General features: G+C 39.0%; 2 protein-coding genes across 4 annotated transcripts in view; one reads left to right on the top strand and one right to left on the bottom strand.

Annotated features, from left to right (window-relative positions):
* ZMAT3 (zinc finger matrin-type 3) overlaps nucleotides 1-16,720 on the bottom strand; it is a 49,355-nt gene that overhangs the window by 14,703 nt on the left and 17,932 nt on the right. The gene's annotated exons all lie outside the window — the stretch shown is intronic.
* The window catches only part of PIK3CA (phosphatidylinositol-4,5-bisphosphate 3-kinase catalytic subunit alpha), a 35,598-nt gene that overhangs the window by 2,428 nt on the left and 16,450 nt on the right, over nucleotides 1-16,720 (top strand). Inside the window, exons 2-9 of one of the 3 annotated variants that reach the window (XM_032446660.1) lie at nucleotides 6,435-6,577; nucleotides 6,675-6,883; nucleotides 7,613-7,762; nucleotides 11,165-11,579; nucleotides 13,096-13,305; nucleotides 13,913-14,163; nucleotides 15,251-15,496; nucleotides 15,664-15,749. In XM_032446660.1, coding sequence (XP_032302551.1) covers nucleotides 11,228-11,579; nucleotides 13,096-13,305; nucleotides 13,913-14,163; nucleotides 15,251-15,496; nucleotides 15,664-15,749 — 1,145 coding nt within the window. In that variant the 5' untranslated portion in view covers nucleotides 6,435-6,577; nucleotides 6,675-6,883; nucleotides 7,613-7,762; nucleotides 11,165-11,227. Of the gene's footprint in view, nucleotides 1-6,292; nucleotides 6,312-6,434; nucleotides 6,884-7,612; nucleotides 7,763-11,164; nucleotides 11,580-13,095; nucleotides 13,306-13,912; nucleotides 14,164-15,250; nucleotides 15,497-15,663; nucleotides 15,750-16,720 lie in introns of those variants that run through there. The other 2 variants (XM_015871514.2, XM_032446661.1) reach the window with 2 other exon arrangements.

The raw sequence follows: 16,720 nt of genomic DNA, 5'->3' as shown, positions 1-16,720 counted from the left end.
CTGGCAAATAATTGTTACAAATTTCTGTTACCCTCATCCAAGTGGGAACGGTGCAGAGAGAACAGATTTGTTTCTCTTGGTGTTTGTTCATACGCCAGTCGTATGCGAGTTGTTCTGAGTTCTGGATGAGCTCCGATAGCCTCCAGAGCTCCCTTCCAACTTAAGTTATTCTGTGAGCATACTTTTGAATGGTAAATGGAATATTATATGAACCAGAAGTAATATTCTGAAGGGCTAACTGTTTGTTTTCCATGTTGTGTTTCTACCTGTGCGCAAATGGAAACGCTGCAGACAGGGTACGGTCTATGTGAGGTTGAATCTATAATCTCTAAGCAATGGTTTTGCAACCAAGTGTCTTTATTTTATATAGAACACGTGGAAGGTGTTTTCCTAGTTAATTTTGGATCTCACTTTGTGAAAGGCAGCGTAGAAGCCCTGTGTACTTCAAACAAGAAGTGTGAGAGACAGTGGAAATAATCACTTGTTCTCTAGTAACAGTGTACTTTTCTCAGAGCTAATAAAGCCGGGAATAAAAGCGCTTGGCAGGCATGACTGAGCAAGTACACTCTCTGGGAATGTTTATGGTCTGCTTGAGAGAGGTTACATCTGAGTACCTGAACTCTAGAAAAGTGGAAACAAAGTTCAAAGAAACCAACTTACCTTTACAAAATTGAAGAGGGGATGATGAAGGTCTTGTGTAGCCTTCACCTCTCCGGGATGTTGCAAACTCAGCAGTAAATTAGAACTGCTGAAGTGTAGTTTAAGAGCAGTTGAGTCAAGTGTAGAACTTAAGGCTGGATGTACTTTGCTTTTGTGCCCTGTTGCTTTTTCACCAGTTAGGCGTATGTCAAAGAAATCTTTAGTCTGCTTTTTGACAGGTTTCCTTACATTAACTTTATCTTTATGGATTTTACATAGGATGCATTTGGCAGTTATTTTACTTGTACCTTCCAATTAAATAACTGCTGACAAATTGAGCTTTTGAGGATTGCGAACCCTGAAGCATGTTTGTTGGATACAAGGGGTTTACTGAATTGGCCAAGACTTACGGTAAAGTTCTCTGAAACCGAGACGGCTGAGTCACATTATTGGCTGTACATTATGACCCTTTTCTAAGGCAAAGAGGTGAAAAATAAAACACATACGACGTGTTTCTCTACAAGTTCAAGCAGAAAAGAAAGAAAAAGGAACTGGAAGATTAAGTCTGACTTTCTAGAAGAAGAATGATGCTGATATCTGCAGAGCTGTGGGCAAGCTATAAGCACAAGACATCTGCAGGTACAGGCACAAGGAAAGGAGGAATGAGCAAAGAGTGAAAGCTGCTTTACCGCACAAAGTGATAATAAATTGTTTCTCAGATTTTACAAAAATACTTTTTGTGGGGAGATTTGTTGGGTAACTTTGGTGCTTGTGGCATTAAGCAACTTTCTATTAAGTCTGGAAAGCATTAACTGGACTCTTGACTACAGGCATGGCTTAAAAAAAATAAAATAACGTTGATTATGTTAAGAAGTTTCTAGATAAACCTCCCTTTGGGGAAGGAAGTAAATACTTCCATTCCAAAGAGTACTCTGAAATAAGCACGTTGTGGTCATTAAAATGCTTAGAGTATAAAACACGCCACTTATTCTTCATTTTTGTGTTTATGTTCCCAGTCTGAACATAGTAATCAGCAAATCCTACTGCTGGATTTTAATAGTAGAAATGCTTCTAGTAGAACTAAAAGCTTCCACCGGGTTCTGGGAAGTTTATGTGGATGCTGATCATCCAGTTCTGCTTACCAGCTTGTGAAGATAGTCTTCACTGGTGGAAAGAAAGCAATTAATCTGTTGCATTTTGTTCTGGTGTTTCTTGCTGTCAGTTCTGTGCAGTCTTCCATTTCAATGTCAGGTACTGCTGAGGAGCACTTGTAAAACCAGGATGGTCTTCCCAGGAAAGCCTTTGGCGTCTAGTTGAGGTGCTGCTGCTGTAGAGGATACCCTTAACCATTTGTGTTTTGTTTTTACACAGTATTAGCTAAAATGAAGCATTTAAAGCAGACATCATCATTTTAATTGAGTAGGTGAAATTTAATTAGTTTGCTTTTTAGTAAGATTCAATTAAGTTATATTCTTCATCTTGCTCTGAAATGGAGGATGAAGCACTCGTAGTTATCACTGCTCAGCAGAACTCCCTTGATCTTTGATATCTCCAGCTTGGAATGTCTTGACATGTTGAGGAAGATGGCATAACTGCTACGGACGGATAAAGGATGTAAATGTGAACTGGGAGGCAAGAAAATTACCTGATGAGAAGGAGAGCAAAACCTATTCCTGACTTTGGAGGTTCTGCTTAAGCGTGTTGTCAAATTATTTTGCAATCCAGCTCTTCAACTCTTCTTTCACCACCTTTTTTTCCAGAAGCTTTATTGTATATGAGCAGACAGGATGATATCACAAGCAACTGCAAGGTGATTTGAGATGTGTAACCATCATTACAACAGCTTCAAATGCCTGGATGTCCTGGTGTGTGAGCCGTGATTTAAGTCATCTACAGTATGGTTCCTCTTCTCTAATTGTTGGTTTGTTGTGTTTTTTTATGGGCTGGAATTAAATGTAGAATACTAAACCTTGGGACAGAACAGGACATCACACAAGTTTACTCTTTGCTGGGCTTTTCTTTTTTTTTTTTCCTAAGAGGAAGTTCTGTCTCTGTAATGTATCCCTTCTAACAGAGTTCCGATTGTACTGATAGGCAACATTTGCTGTAGTCTTGAAGCACTTAATCTGTTATGGATATGAAAGTGACCTTCCAAGCAGGAGAGCTGAGAAGTCTTGAAATTGTTGTGGACAAGTTGGTGGTATTTACTGTTCAAATGCCTCTGAGCTCATGTCACTACTTAGGAAAGTTCCTGTTATTTGTACATATCTATTGAGGCAAATTTTAGTGGTTTCTTTCAGATGTAGTAAACATGAACGGGTGGTATCCTGACCTCATTAGAGAAACAACGTGGGTAGCAGCTTGGAGCATAGGAAAAGGAGATGCACTAACAACAAGCACAGTGTCTCAGCAGCACACGCTTGAAATAGTGCTTGCTTATTTGCAGAACACAAGGTTTGCAAAGCAGATGCTTCTTACAGATGCGTACGGAAATGATGAACATTTGATCAAAACAGGCTGAAGACCCCTTTGTTTGGAGTTAACCATAGCTGTTCTTATAATTCAGGGTGAAGCAGGCAAGGCCTAATGACATACATAGTCAACATGAGTCATATGTTCAGGAAGAGCAAACAAACAAATGCAAATATGTTACTGTCTGAGGAATCATAATTGTTACCTTGGAGCTCAACCTGGAAGTGCAGAGAGAAGTCCTATTCAGCCATCATTGTCAGTTGGAACAAGGATAAACCCACGCTCCTTCAGGCTTGACAGAAACTTTTGCTTTATTTCCAACTTAAATAAAGCAAGCAAATGTACTTACAAAATCAGTGATTCTGTTGAAAGAGTTGCCTCAAATAGAGGCTCCCCCCTCCATCTTCTGACACATGTAGGTGCAATGCACCTAAGCAACCTATGAGCTTTAGGGACAGAGGTGAAGCCCTACAGGAGTATGGATTGGTGTTAAATGTTACGCAGCCAAACAGTGTCCTGCTGTGCCACTCGGTGTGTGGGTAACTACCACTAGTCCCCATTTGCAGACATGGTGAGCAGAGATCCATCAGGAATCCCCTACAGAAAGTTCCTGCTCCTTTCCTATCAGCAGAGCTATGGTTTATGGCTAAATATTTTAGTTGCTCTCCAATGAACTTGTTTGTGACACAAAACTGGTCAATAGTGTTTACTGTTTTTAACTGATTCTCAAAAAGCCATTGTACTCTCCTGGGGTGCTTGTAGCTGGTGAACAAACAGGCAGCAGTTTCTGCAGGGCAGGGTTCTCAGAAGTCTGCATGTGTTTGCCTGCTGTTATACTACAGCTCTGTGTCTGTAGTGGACAATTTGCTGAGGACCACATTACTGTCTGCCTTTTGTAGAGCAAGAAAGTTAAGCTGCAGGATTGAGATGTCTCACACAGGGAGCTGTGCTTTTGTGTGAACTCCATCACAAACTTTCCATAAATAATCTGAAAAAGGAGAGTTAGGAAATACCTCAATGGAAAATGTGTGGAGGTTTTGTTTCTAGTATAGAAGCTTAAAACAACAACAAAAAAACCCTCTACTTCCACAGCTTTTGCTGAGGCACACAGTTCTTTGTTAAAGCTCTGTCAGAAGTGAAGCTTCATCCCATCTTCTGTTGATTTGTTACTGGCAAACAGTGCTTGTTGTTAAAGGAAGCTACGAAGTCTATAGAAACCAAAGCTGTGCTTCTGCAAATGCTTGGCTGCAGCAATGAAGGTAGAAGAGGAAACTCATCTTATGTTTGGATTATGAAACAGAAGCTTCTGTGCTCCTGTTCATTCCCCTATGTTTAACTTCAAAAATCTGCACAGTTGCAGAAACAGTGCGACTGCCACCTCAGAACTTCTTTATTTTACACATGAGCTGCATTCAGGGTCTGGAGCAATTCTGTCAGTGTAGCAGAAACCTTTTATCTCTATTTACAGTTGCTTTCAACCTTGGCTCTGAGAAATGTTATGTGAATAATATATGACGTGTCATAAGTCAAAATCTGTCGAGTTGGGCTTTTGCTTGTAGCAGAGGGGCGAGTGTAGCAGTCTGAAGGCTGCAATCCCTCCATTGTCACTGTATTACTTTCCCTGCTCTTCTAGGCATGGGCAGCTCGTTTTCAACAGAACTGGAGGTTCATCTCTCTGCAGCGAAGGGAATTGCTTCTAACAGGCAGGCGTTAGGTGAGGGCTGGGCTGGAGGGAGCGTGGAGCACCTGGACTCACTCTGCTGATCCTTGTCCTTGTCTGTGTGCCAGCACTTCCTGTTTGTACGGATCCTGTTTACTGTCTGGGTTCCAAATAGCCTGGGAAGGTGGGAGGATGGGAAGAAGCAGAAAGGAAAGTAAACAGCGTTACTTAAGGTGGAGTTTTGTATATATCTGTGTGCTAGCATTTGTTACTATGTAGCCTAGTTACATGGAAGAATCTCTCTTCTTCTCTTGATGTTGTTCTGTACTAATTTCCAAAAGAGAAGACTTCTGCATGCAGAAACTGAAATTGAAGCTCTTGGTGTTTGTAGCAAGGAGCAGAGCTAGAGAGAATGCAAAATAAAAGCACACCTCTGAAGTTCTTGTAAGGAGTGCTTGTCTCCCATACAAAATAGATTATTAAAGAACAAGTAAATAAAGGAAAACCTTATTTCTACTAGTACAAAATGAATTGTTGCTGTGATTTTTACTTTCTAACTTCACAGCTTTTGACTTAAATGGCTCAGAAGAAGCACTGCTCCCTGGGCTCCAGCACACAGCTGGCCCTGGCTGCACAGCCCTGATCCCAGCATTCAGATGGGAGAGTCCTTCCCATCCCACTGCTCCCCCAGCCCTGAAGCAGGGAGTAATAAGTATATGAAGGAAGTGTAGAGAGAAGATGCGTTGCCTTAGTAGTTCTTTCCTGTGCTGTGTGACTGCAAGTCCTCTATAAATACAAGATCCTTTGAGGTGAAGCTAGAAATGGAATTCTTGAATGACTTGGAACTAAAAAGAGGCTTAATTCCAGGCTTTCCTTTCATTCACAAAGGGAAAGAAATCTTCCTTAAACTGGAAGAAAATGTTCTAGGACAAATGCTGTGCTTTTGGTATGTCGCGGGCTCCCTGGGGAGAAAGCACAATCGTGGTGGGAGTTACAGAGGTCACCAGCAACTTGCAAATGCTTCTTTCCCGTCATCTTGTTTTCATGGCTCCCAGATAGCGAGGCTGTAAACAACGTGGCTGCTCAAGGGGGTATGGAAATAAAGTGATGTCAGAACCCGAGGATTTATGAAGGTGTTTTGTTTTTCTTACAGGAAAAAGAAAAGAGTAATACTTGCAGGTTTTGTTATAAAGCAGACAAATGAAAAACAACTGTTCATCTTTGGGTTTTTTCTTCTGGTATCTGATACTTTATCATTCCTGAGTAATTTCTCAGAATGACCCAGCAGTGTTTTGTAGTGAGTTCCCTTTTTTTCCTGGATGATCTCATCACTGGTGATAGTCACAGTGTCAGTGTCACCACAACCAGAACCAAAGGATTTTAGATTCTGAAATGAAAAAATAGCTGCATGCAGGGGAACTTTAAAGAAACATCTGATAAAGCCTTTCTTCTCATACGTAACTAAACTAAAACAGAGTCTTAGATTTCCTCTTCACAGGAGAGAAAGATCTTGTGTTTCTTCTGCACTGTAATTCTACAGGTAGTAGCAGTAATGTTAATTTTTCTAGCTTGGTGTAGAACAATGCAGTGGTACTGCTTGGGGGTGAGGGAAGAGAAGTAGGTGACTGCATCTAACATTGATATTGTTGTTTCTCTGTTTCAGAAGGAAACAAAACGCTGGGAAGATGTGTTTCTGGCTGTTAGATCCCTCTGCATGTTGTTTCCCTTGAGCTGCTGTTTGTGATCAGATAAGGAATTCTGCGTATTTGCGCCTCTTCTGTGGAAGGATAAAGAGAAAAATAATACGTAAGAAATTCACATACGTAAATAATACGTAAGAAATTCGCACTCATTAACTTGCATTACATGAGTCTTCTCCTGCTATCTGTTATAAACAAAGCAGCACTGCTACTGTGTGTAACAGTGTTGTCATAGAGGAGTTTCAGACATCTTTGTCTTCCTGGATTTTGGAGAAGTGCCAGCTTGGCAAGCAGGAAGAACAAAAGGACAGCACTGAAAATATCTCGTCGGAGGCAGCCACAGTCACACCGTCACCACGCAGCAGGTTGGGACAGCAGCAAAATTAGGCAGCCCAGCCCAGTTTTCTTCATGGTAAGCACTGGAGTTGCAGCTCTCAAAAGATGAGAATAAAATATTTTGGTCTTGAAAGTTTGAAATGTGGGGGATGAAATGGAACGTAGGTTTTTGATGTTCTGTTATTTTTGCCACACAACTTGCTTTTCTTTAAGAAAAACAAACAAACAAACAACCACCAAAACCAGCTTTTGGGGCCAGATAACCAAAGGGGGGAAAAAAACTAAACCAAACTCACAAGTGTGCAGTAAATTGGAACCTATAAACATGGTTGGATTGTTTAATGAGCAGATTCCTTTTTTTCCTTAGATGACAGTGATAAAAGTCTCGAAGATGCTTCCAACTGGCAAAGAAATCAAATTTACATACCAATCTTTTTAACCAACTCTTTGATACTAAAGATACTACAAATTATTATAAAACATTACTACATTCTGTTTATGACAGCCATGTAATGAGATTTGTCTTGCAATTGGAGAAGCCAGTGGTCTTCACTTGAGGTGTAGAAGTCAGAATGATTAATTCAGTTTCAGCTATGGACTTATAAAATGGTACTGAGTGTTCAGTCTGCCCTTCTGAATTGATTTTGAAACACTAGCTGATGTTCACAGCAATGCGGAATTATTCAGTCCTCTTTCAGCTAGTGGAATATGTACCTTTTTGCATAAGCCTCACATTTTTTATGCCTTTGATGTGGTGTTTCTGTACAGTTCATTTTTGTTTCTCACTTCCCTCTGTGTTTGTTAGCTTTTTTGTTAGGTGGTACGTAATTGAAGAATTTCCTCCTTGCAGAGTCTGAAGAGTAGTAGAAGGTGCTTGTGGATGACAAATTGAGTCTCCTGAAATGAATAAAATGATCTAGATTTGTTTCCCTGGACTGGCCCTCAGACTTGCATGGTGAGTTTATATCTGCTTTTCAAAACACGTGTTAATGTTAGATGGTGTTCCTTTCCTTGGAGAACCATTCCACAGAACATTTACAAAATGGACAAGAAAATAGTGTTAACCATGTTACTTAGTAGCCAAATATTGTCATCCATGTGAAGTTAGAGGAATATTTGTGGACAGTGTCTGCAGTGAAAATTCATCTAATATGTAAAATAATGTTCTCTTCCTAGCAAGAAGGTTGTCTAGATTTTTTAATAGAGCAGTTCATGCGAGGTCACTTCTCTATTCTCACTTGCAGTTTTTTGTGATGTGAATTCCATTTGTACTGAAGGATAACAGCCTTTTTTAGCAAAATGCTTAGAACTGAGACCAGCAGAAGATTCTTTGAGAGTCTTCTGACAACGTTTTATGTGAAAAAATGCTTGCAGTGGAAAAAGCACTGCCAGGGTGTCCTTACAGGGCTATAGATGCGCAAGGTTTTTATTTGATAGGATGGCTATAACAGCTGCAGTAGGCTCAGGGAAGATATATGGGGGTTTTTGACTGGAGTTAATTTGTCTCAAGCTAAGGTTGTATATATTATGAACACAGAACATGTTATGGATAGGAGCCTCTGTTAACTGGGGTGTGGTACAGCTCTTACTGATTTTTTCCTCCACTGATCTCCATTCCCCAGGGGGAAGGAATTCTCAGAAGTAGTAGCAGCAAACTTCAGAGTCTGGTGAATGTTTTCAGAGTTAACATACTTTTATGGCATGAAGAAGGCATTAGAAAGCTAACTGTAGCCTGCAACTCGTAGTAAACTATTCAACAGAATGAAATTCACTTAACTGTTCTGCCTCGATTCTGTGTGATTCAGTACTGTGAGGTGGTAAAACCTTACCATACCAGAGTTCATCAAAAACATATTTTGAAGACTCATGTCTTAGAATTCCTTCAACTAAATTTTATAGCTTGACTGTATCCTATAAGAAAATAGATTATATAAGTTAGCATTGGTGTGATAGGTGTATCTGTTGAAGTGAGTAGAAATCAGTACCTTGGGAAATCTGTTGGTGAGATTTTTCTTTCTTCCTCTGTGTATATTGATTATTTTTTGAATTGAGTTTTAAGATTTGATCTGCCAGGTTAGTAGCTTAGCAAGGTTAGCGATAGAGAACATGCTTAACAGATCAGGAAGGCGGTAATGAGTTCAAAAGGCCACGAAGGCATCTGCAGATCAGACCAAGTTTTTCTTTTCTGACAAAGCTTTTGGCTCAGGAGCAAGGTTTCAGGTATTTTTGGATTGCATGTGTGATGTGGTGCTCATTTGAAGTGCTTGCATGTAGCCTTAGTTGGATCTAAATAACACCTCTCCAGAATTCTATGAAAATTATACTTTGACTGTCGAAGAACATAATTGATTCCTTTTATTCCAGGCAGCCTTCCAGATTTGGAAGTGTACACAGCAATGCAAGCTGCCAACTGTACTTCAAAACTGTTTATGTTTTTGCTTTCCATATCCAAACCCTGTAGGCGTGCTTACATGCACAACTGAATGTGCACACAGAGCAACTACACACACAGACCCAGCGCATCTGTTGCCCAATTTAAAACAAAAGCTGCTGTTCTGGTGCAGTTGCTCTTAAAGGCAGTGTAGGGTTTTTTTTGGGCTGTCCTTTTTGGCCCATTTTCAAGTCTTTAAAAGAAACGATAATGAGTTGGCACTTCACGTTGGAATCTTTTCAAAAGCCAAGGGTTTGTATTTCTTTAGAAAATATAATCTACAGAAGGATTCAATATGTGTGTTTCACAGTTTTGCCTCCATTTCTTTGTTGGCAATTATTGCCAACCTTCCCTCCCTCCCTTCTAATGAAGCCATCGCTTTTGAAGCAGAATTAGTTCAGCATTGCTGCAGTAATGCTTTCTGCCCAGCATAGACCCCAGTGTTCACCTCGGTCTCTCAATAAGGCAGCTCAAATAGCAGAAACTAAACCAAGAGAGGTAGAGTGAGTAGTTCTTTGCCATTTAAATCCAGCTGAGCCTGCGAGGAGCTGGCTCAGGGAGTGTGGGTGCCAACATGATGCAGAAGAACATCTGCCTTGGGCAGTGAGAAGATGGTCTTCAGAGTCCTTCAGAAAGGCCAAACCAGGGTTGTGGCACCAAACTTAAAAGACTGCTGGTAGAAACTCAGCCTGTGTTGTCAACACTTAACTTGATTGTGGTCCACCTACGTTGTTGTTTATGTGGACAGAAAAGTACTTACGGCTGCATATTCTTGCTTGGTATTTTAATGATGGTATATACCTTAACAGTGATGTGTTTTCACTTTGTAATTAAGAAATATTTTTATCTACATGTTATTCTATATAAGGGGGGTGTTATGCTCTACTTGATTTAAAGAAATAAATAAGATGACACTTAACTTTATATTTCTTTTGATCTGTAGGCTGAGTTAGCAGTAATTCATGGTTTTTCAAGTTGCTCTGAATGGTTCTGTCAGGGTTCATTTGTAGTGCTTTTCATTGGAAAGCTTTCCTAGTTTGACTCTTCGGATACACTGTGAGCATGCTTAGAACTTTCCATTTCAGTATCTGCTTGCTGAGACCATTACACTGATAAGGAAAATAGGCTTCTTTAAGCTGCTTTTCAAAAAGAAGTCAGTAGTACAGCCCTTCTAAATATGTATGAAGTGTTAGTGGAAAAGCATTTTTCTAAACCTTCAGTGTCCCCCTAGTATTCTTTGCTGATAATTTCAAAAGTCCAAACTGCAGCTACAAAGGAGGAGAAGGAAGGAAAAAGAAACCCTATTCCTGCTGAGTGTTACTTAGGAAGCAGTGGATTTGGGGAAATCTTCTTGTTCTTATGCAACTTATGGACTGGAGTGTAGTAAATGCACATAGTGGTCATAATTCAGAAGAAATCATTTCAGGAAAGAAGTACTGAAAAACAGGAGGGTCGTAATTGTATTTTATGTACACATGTGTATACATACGTAGTATGTGGCTTTTGAAATAGTAGCCTAGTGGTTTCCTAACCCTATGCTTTCAGGACACTTGGATAATGGTGGGAGCATAATGGACTGTTCCTTAGAAGTCTGATATTGCCTTTTCACATAAGGAATTTTCTCATAATGGAAATGCTGAATTTAATGAGATTATGTGCTAAGCATAAGTAAAGCACTGTTTGAGAACTGCATAATATATGATGACCTTGGAGGTAATTCACTACTCTGCAGATGATGTGTAGTTGAGTGAAAATGTCTTGATGCACAGGAGCAGTCAGAAGAGCAACCAGTAGATAATCCAAAATGCTGTTCTAGCCATGGATGTATATCTGTACCTGTAAGAATGTTTGAAAATTTTTTATTTGAAATTTGTTCTGATGCTTGTGCTTAAAATACTGATGTTTATATCTCTGATTTTTACATAGGTTTAACTCATTCGAATCACGGCTTGAAAAACTTCAAGTGCGAAATTATCAAAAGACTTAAAAATGCCACCCCGACCATCATCTGGTGAACTATGGGGCATCCACTTGATGCCCCCGAGGATCCTTGTGGAGTGTCTTCTCCCAAATGGAATGATAGTGACTCTAGAATGCCTCCGTGAGGCCACATTACTAACTATCAAACATGAACTCTTTAAAGAAGCAAGGAAATACCCTCTCTATCAGCTCCTTCAAGATGAATCTTCTTACATTTTTGTAAGTGTTACGCAAGAAGCAGAAAGAGAAGAGTTTTTTGATGAAACACGGAGACTTTGTGACCTGCGGCTATTTCAACCTTTCCTAAAAGTCATCGAACCAGTAGGTAACAGAGAAGAAAAGATCCTGAACAGAGAAATAGGTGAGATTACTTGTATTTAAACATTGCTAATCTGCTTAACTGGTTTCTCCTCTTCAAAACTGAAAACAAGAATCAAAGTGTTGTATTCGTTACCTTTTGCTGTATCTGACAGAGTTGTCAATTGTTGCATCAAATGTCCCAACATGTTGATCATAGTTAAGCCTAGATTTGTTTATTTATAAGCCTATATTTGTATTTTATTCTTGATTTCATTCACACGTGAATTTGCACATACATGCAGTTGTATATGGATTAGTAGTGCATGTTTTTGGCAGTCGCCAGTTAGCAGGATTTCATAATAGTGCAGAGCAACACCTTATTGAACCTGTTTTATTTGAGCAGCAAATCTTGATTTGTTTTGAAATTTACAGAACAGTGATATTTTAGGGAAGGTACAAGAGGACTTAATTGCAAATATTTAACTACATTTGCAGTAGTACAGTTTTTAGTACTGCTTTGTTTTGCTTACAGTGCAAAATCTGAGAAAGAAGGTGTTTTTCTCCCTCCCCTCCCTTTCAGACAGTGCAATAGTAGGTGTGGGAAGGATCATGATAAAAACACCTGAGTATATTGTTTTGAATTATCTCTGGGGAAGCCCATAACTTTCATTATCCATTGGGGAGGCACAGGAAGACTAGCATGTGTTTTGGTATCTAGGTTAAGTATCTAAATGCAGTTAGTGCAGCATACTGCCTTCCTCTTAGTTTCTAACAGATGGATGTTGCAGTGGTAGGGACTCGTCAACTGGAAATACTTGTTCTAGGGTGCTCCTAATTGTTAAATTATCTAATTGTTGTGAATGCATCATGGGTAAACTTATTTTGTTTTTGTGAAATATAGCCTGTTTGGGACTTGGGAAGAGCAGTGGTTACCTAACTATGCATGGAGGTAAAATGGGAAGTTTTCAGATTTGAGCATTCATGCACGAATCATTAATTACAAATGTAATCTAATGAAAATAAATGGAGTTAGATATGAGACCGAAGCCTTGAGAGGAATATGCAAATCTTTGCCAAAGAGTTAAGCTCATTATTTCTTGAGGGGCTACAGGAGTTCACAAAAAATGTGAAGACCTGATGCTGAGTTGAAAGCAAAGCTGATTATGGCTTTAACAGTTATCAGAGATCCTATCAGAGTTGTAGAGAAAGTCAGGCACCGCAGCTACTGTGATCCACTCAGAAAACTTTATTTGCTGACTTTAAAGAAGTTTATTACTGATTCTTTTTCTCCCTGAGGGTTATTAGCAATGAAAGTGGTAATTTAAGGTTTGAAGGATTTTCACTGAAAATGTATCTGGTTTCTAACTTTTTTTGTGATTAATGTGTTGTTCTTGGATGACATAAAAAACAGTTTGTATATGAAGTGGAAGCCATTGGCTTAACACAAATATTTTAGGTTATATTTTGCTTTAAATGTACTTTTTTTTTTTTTTTTTTCCTGGCAGTGGTAGAAGGAATCTTAAGTTTAATTTGGTTATCAGTTGTAATTATATTTCCATGCTTCTGCAACACTGTAGGTTTTGCTATTGGCATGCCCATCTGTGAGTTTGACATGGTTAAGGATCCTGAAGTACAAGATTTCAGAAGAAATATTCTTAATGTTTGTAAAGAAGCAGTAGATCTACGAGATGCCAATGCTCCACACAGTAGAGCGTTATACGTCTGTCCTCCAAATGTAGAGTCTTCACCTGAGCTACCCAAACATATATACAATAAACTAGATAAAGGTAAGATAAATATTTACTGTAGGCATAATATTTTTCAGCGATTGAAATAAAAAAGCACAACTGGTGACTTAAGCAAATCACTGATTTGTGTTGTATATTTGATACACTGCAGCAATATAATAACCCTGAGTTATTTGGAATAATTTGATTAATAGAATGTAGGTTCAAAAGGCAAGCAGCAAAACTTCAAAATTCCTTTTTTTGCTATTCTAGTAATTTCATGGAAAAGTTACTGCTGTTTTCTTGAAGGCTGAATATTAGATGTGGAAGTTGACTGCCCTTTCTGCAGCAGTGGGTTTGGAGCTTGGTGATCCTTAAGGTCCCTTCCAACCCCAGTCATTCTATGAGTCTGTGGATAGTCAGTAGTATTTGATGCATAATATTCTTAACTTCAAGGAGTAAAGTTGAATTCACACTTGAATTATGAATGAGCTGAGGGAACCCAGTTCCTTGCAGAAGTTATCAATGCTCTGTTGAATTGGGCTGTGAATCTTGTCTACTAGTGTAGTAGTAATTCTATGTGGTTTTATTTCTTTAGGGTGTGAAGGGGTGATGGTTTGCTTGCATTGAAAATGGTAAACCTAACATTATTTCATATCTATTATAGGGCAAATAATAGTGGTGATATGGGTAATAGTTTCACCTAACAATGATAAGCAGAAGTACACCTTAAAAATCAATCACGACTGTGTGCCTGAGCAAGTTATTGCTGAAGCAATTAGGAAGAAAACACGAAGTATGTTGCTGTCATCTGAACAACTGAAGCTTTGTGTGTTGGAGTACCAGGGCAAGTATATTTTAAAAGTGTGCGGCTGTGATGAATACTTGCTAGAAAAATATCCACTGAGCCAGTATAAGGTGAGTAACAAAGTGAATTTATTTTGAAGTACTCTGAAAAAATCCTAACTCAAGCGTGTAGTTGTTGCTGTGTGTGCTTCAATATGTGGCCAGGGAAGGTAATTTACAGTAGAATTTACGTCACCCATTAAACTTTCTAAAAATGCAGTAGAAGTTCCTCTCTAACATGAGTGATTAATTGGTGGTAGGTTCTCTGAGAACTGTTCTACATTTCTGATGGCAAGAGATGAGTAACATTTGAATGGAGCTGATGGAATGCAAAAAGAAATTAGATTGGTTATTAGTTATGAGGCAACCATTAATTCTGTGAATATTCACCCTTCCTGCATTAAGGGCTGGGAAAAAAAAAAAAAAAAAAAAAAAAAGCAAGCTCTCTTGGCTTACTGTTAATTACATCAGTAAACTTCTTGTGAACAGGGAGTGGGAGATTGTGAATATTGGGAGAAGGAACTTAGTATTATGCAAACTGAGAAAGAAGTGCAGGCATATGTGAATAATTTTGTACAGTCATGAGATCAAACACTAAACCTATTTGATCTAGTGTGGTTTCTTCAGAAGTATCTGGTATGCCTTTCTGTGCCGCAGAAGAGCTTACTAATTACAGTCCAGAGCTGAACCCATCCTAATGCTTTGTAGTACTGTTGCCAGACAAAATACTGTCAGCAGTCACTCCTGAGCAGACAGAATACAGGCTTGAGTCTGGTAGGATCAGTGTTGAGGTGAAGCTGATAAGTGTGTCTGAACAGAAAATGAATGGTTTTGTATGTTGCCTTGTGTTTTTTCTAACTGTGGCTAGGAATATTAGAGGCACATGTACTAGTTTGGTACAGTAGATTATAACAGCAATAAGCAAGGCAAAATATAGTTAACCTGCTTCCAGGAGCATCCCTAATACCATTCTACCCAGTAATGTATTTAAACTGCTGAATGTTGCAACAAAAAACACTGAAGGATTTACGTAAAGGAACAGATGTGAGCTCTTGAAGTATGTTTTTATTTTTATGATTTTCTGAATACTTTTAGGTACTGATTTACCAAGAGCACAGACTTAGAAAATATACTGAGTTTCAGTTTTGTTTTCTTACAGTACATAAGAAGTTGTATAATACTTGGTCGCATGCCCAATCTGATGCTGATGGCTAAAGAAAGCCTATATACCCAGCTGCCACTGGATACCTTTACGATGCCTTCTTACTCCAGGCGTATCTCTACAGCTACACCCTACATGAATGGAGAAGCTACAGCCAAATCCCTCTGGACGATAAACAGTGCTCTTAGAATAAGAATCCTCTGTGCAACCTATGTGAATGTGAACATTAGAGACATTGACAAAGTAAGGCAAATGCTGCATGGCATTATACGTAGTTTTCAACACATGGCTTCCCTCTTTAATGCAAATGAGAAGGCAATATTTTGTAAACGTGCTGTATGTTGTTAGGAATGAAAACTTTGTTTATAGTGGTGTTTCCAGAATAGCACTAATATTAATGTTATTTTCAGATCTACGTTAGAACAGGTATCTACCATGGAGGAGAACCTTTATGTGACAATGTGAATACTCAGAGGGTACCTTGCTCTAATCCCAGGTAAGATAACTAGAAAAACTATGGAGATCCTGACTTTTGGGGATCATGAATTATAGTATTGAAGAAGTGAAGGTACTGCTTAGCATTATTCAGGCATATCTATCTAATTTCTGGCAATACTTCAGTTGAAGAACATTTTTGCATATCCCTGTATTTATAAATAAAATTAATTCAATTCCATCAAATACAAGTATTGTGTCCTGTGATGTTATGTATATTGATAAAGTCCCTGTATTGACCAGGTCTGTTCTACATACACATTCACGACTGCCTCTGAAACTCCTATGTAAATGCTCTTTAGTGCTATGAAATCAGCATAGCTCTGGGCAGTTGAGCTCTGCTTTTTACTCTGGATCTATAGCTGGTGTTCCAGTTGCAGGTTCAGATTCCAACATCAGTAAGAGGCAATGTGATGTAATGCAATCCACAGATTTGTTCCAGTGCGGTTGCAGAACGTGTGCTAAAGCAGAAGCACTGATGGGAATCATTTGGTAACGTACAAAGGGCTGCCAGGTCTGGGCTGATTGTTTTCAGGAGATCTGACCTGCTGTGAATGTTGTCAAAGAAAATAAATCACGTGAACTGAAAGTGCTATTAATGTGCAAAAAGAAGCTTTATATGAGCGTATGAAAGCATACTGAGGACAAATATTGAAAAGAAATTGAGTTTTTGCCTGTGACCCTGAGTAAGGAGCATCCGGTAGGATTAGGTGTGATCTGTGTTCAAAAATAAGTCCTGACTTGCATTTTCTGTCTGCCTTCACGTCTTTGGAGGTATCTGAGTGTTTTCACTAAGTATGATTCGATATTAACATTAGAGGGCGTTATTATATATGCAGTTTTCAGAAAAAATAGCTTATTCCTCCTGCTCATCCTGCAGATGGTTTAACTTGTCATTCAGGCTTAGCTGTTTTTGAGGGAAAATCTTGTGGGAAAGATGGTGAAGGACATGACTGGAAAACATGGATGTTA

Source organism: Coturnix japonica, chromosome 9 (genome assembly GCF_001577835.2).
Source record: "Coturnix japonica isolate 7356 chromosome 9, Coturnix japonica 2.1, whole genome shotgun sequence".
NCBI classification, from domain to species: domain Eukaryota; kingdom Metazoa; phylum Chordata; class Aves; order Galliformes; family Phasianidae; genus Coturnix; species Coturnix japonica.
Note: the sequence above shows the minus strand (reverse complement) of the source record. Positions and strands in the feature narration are given on the sequence as shown.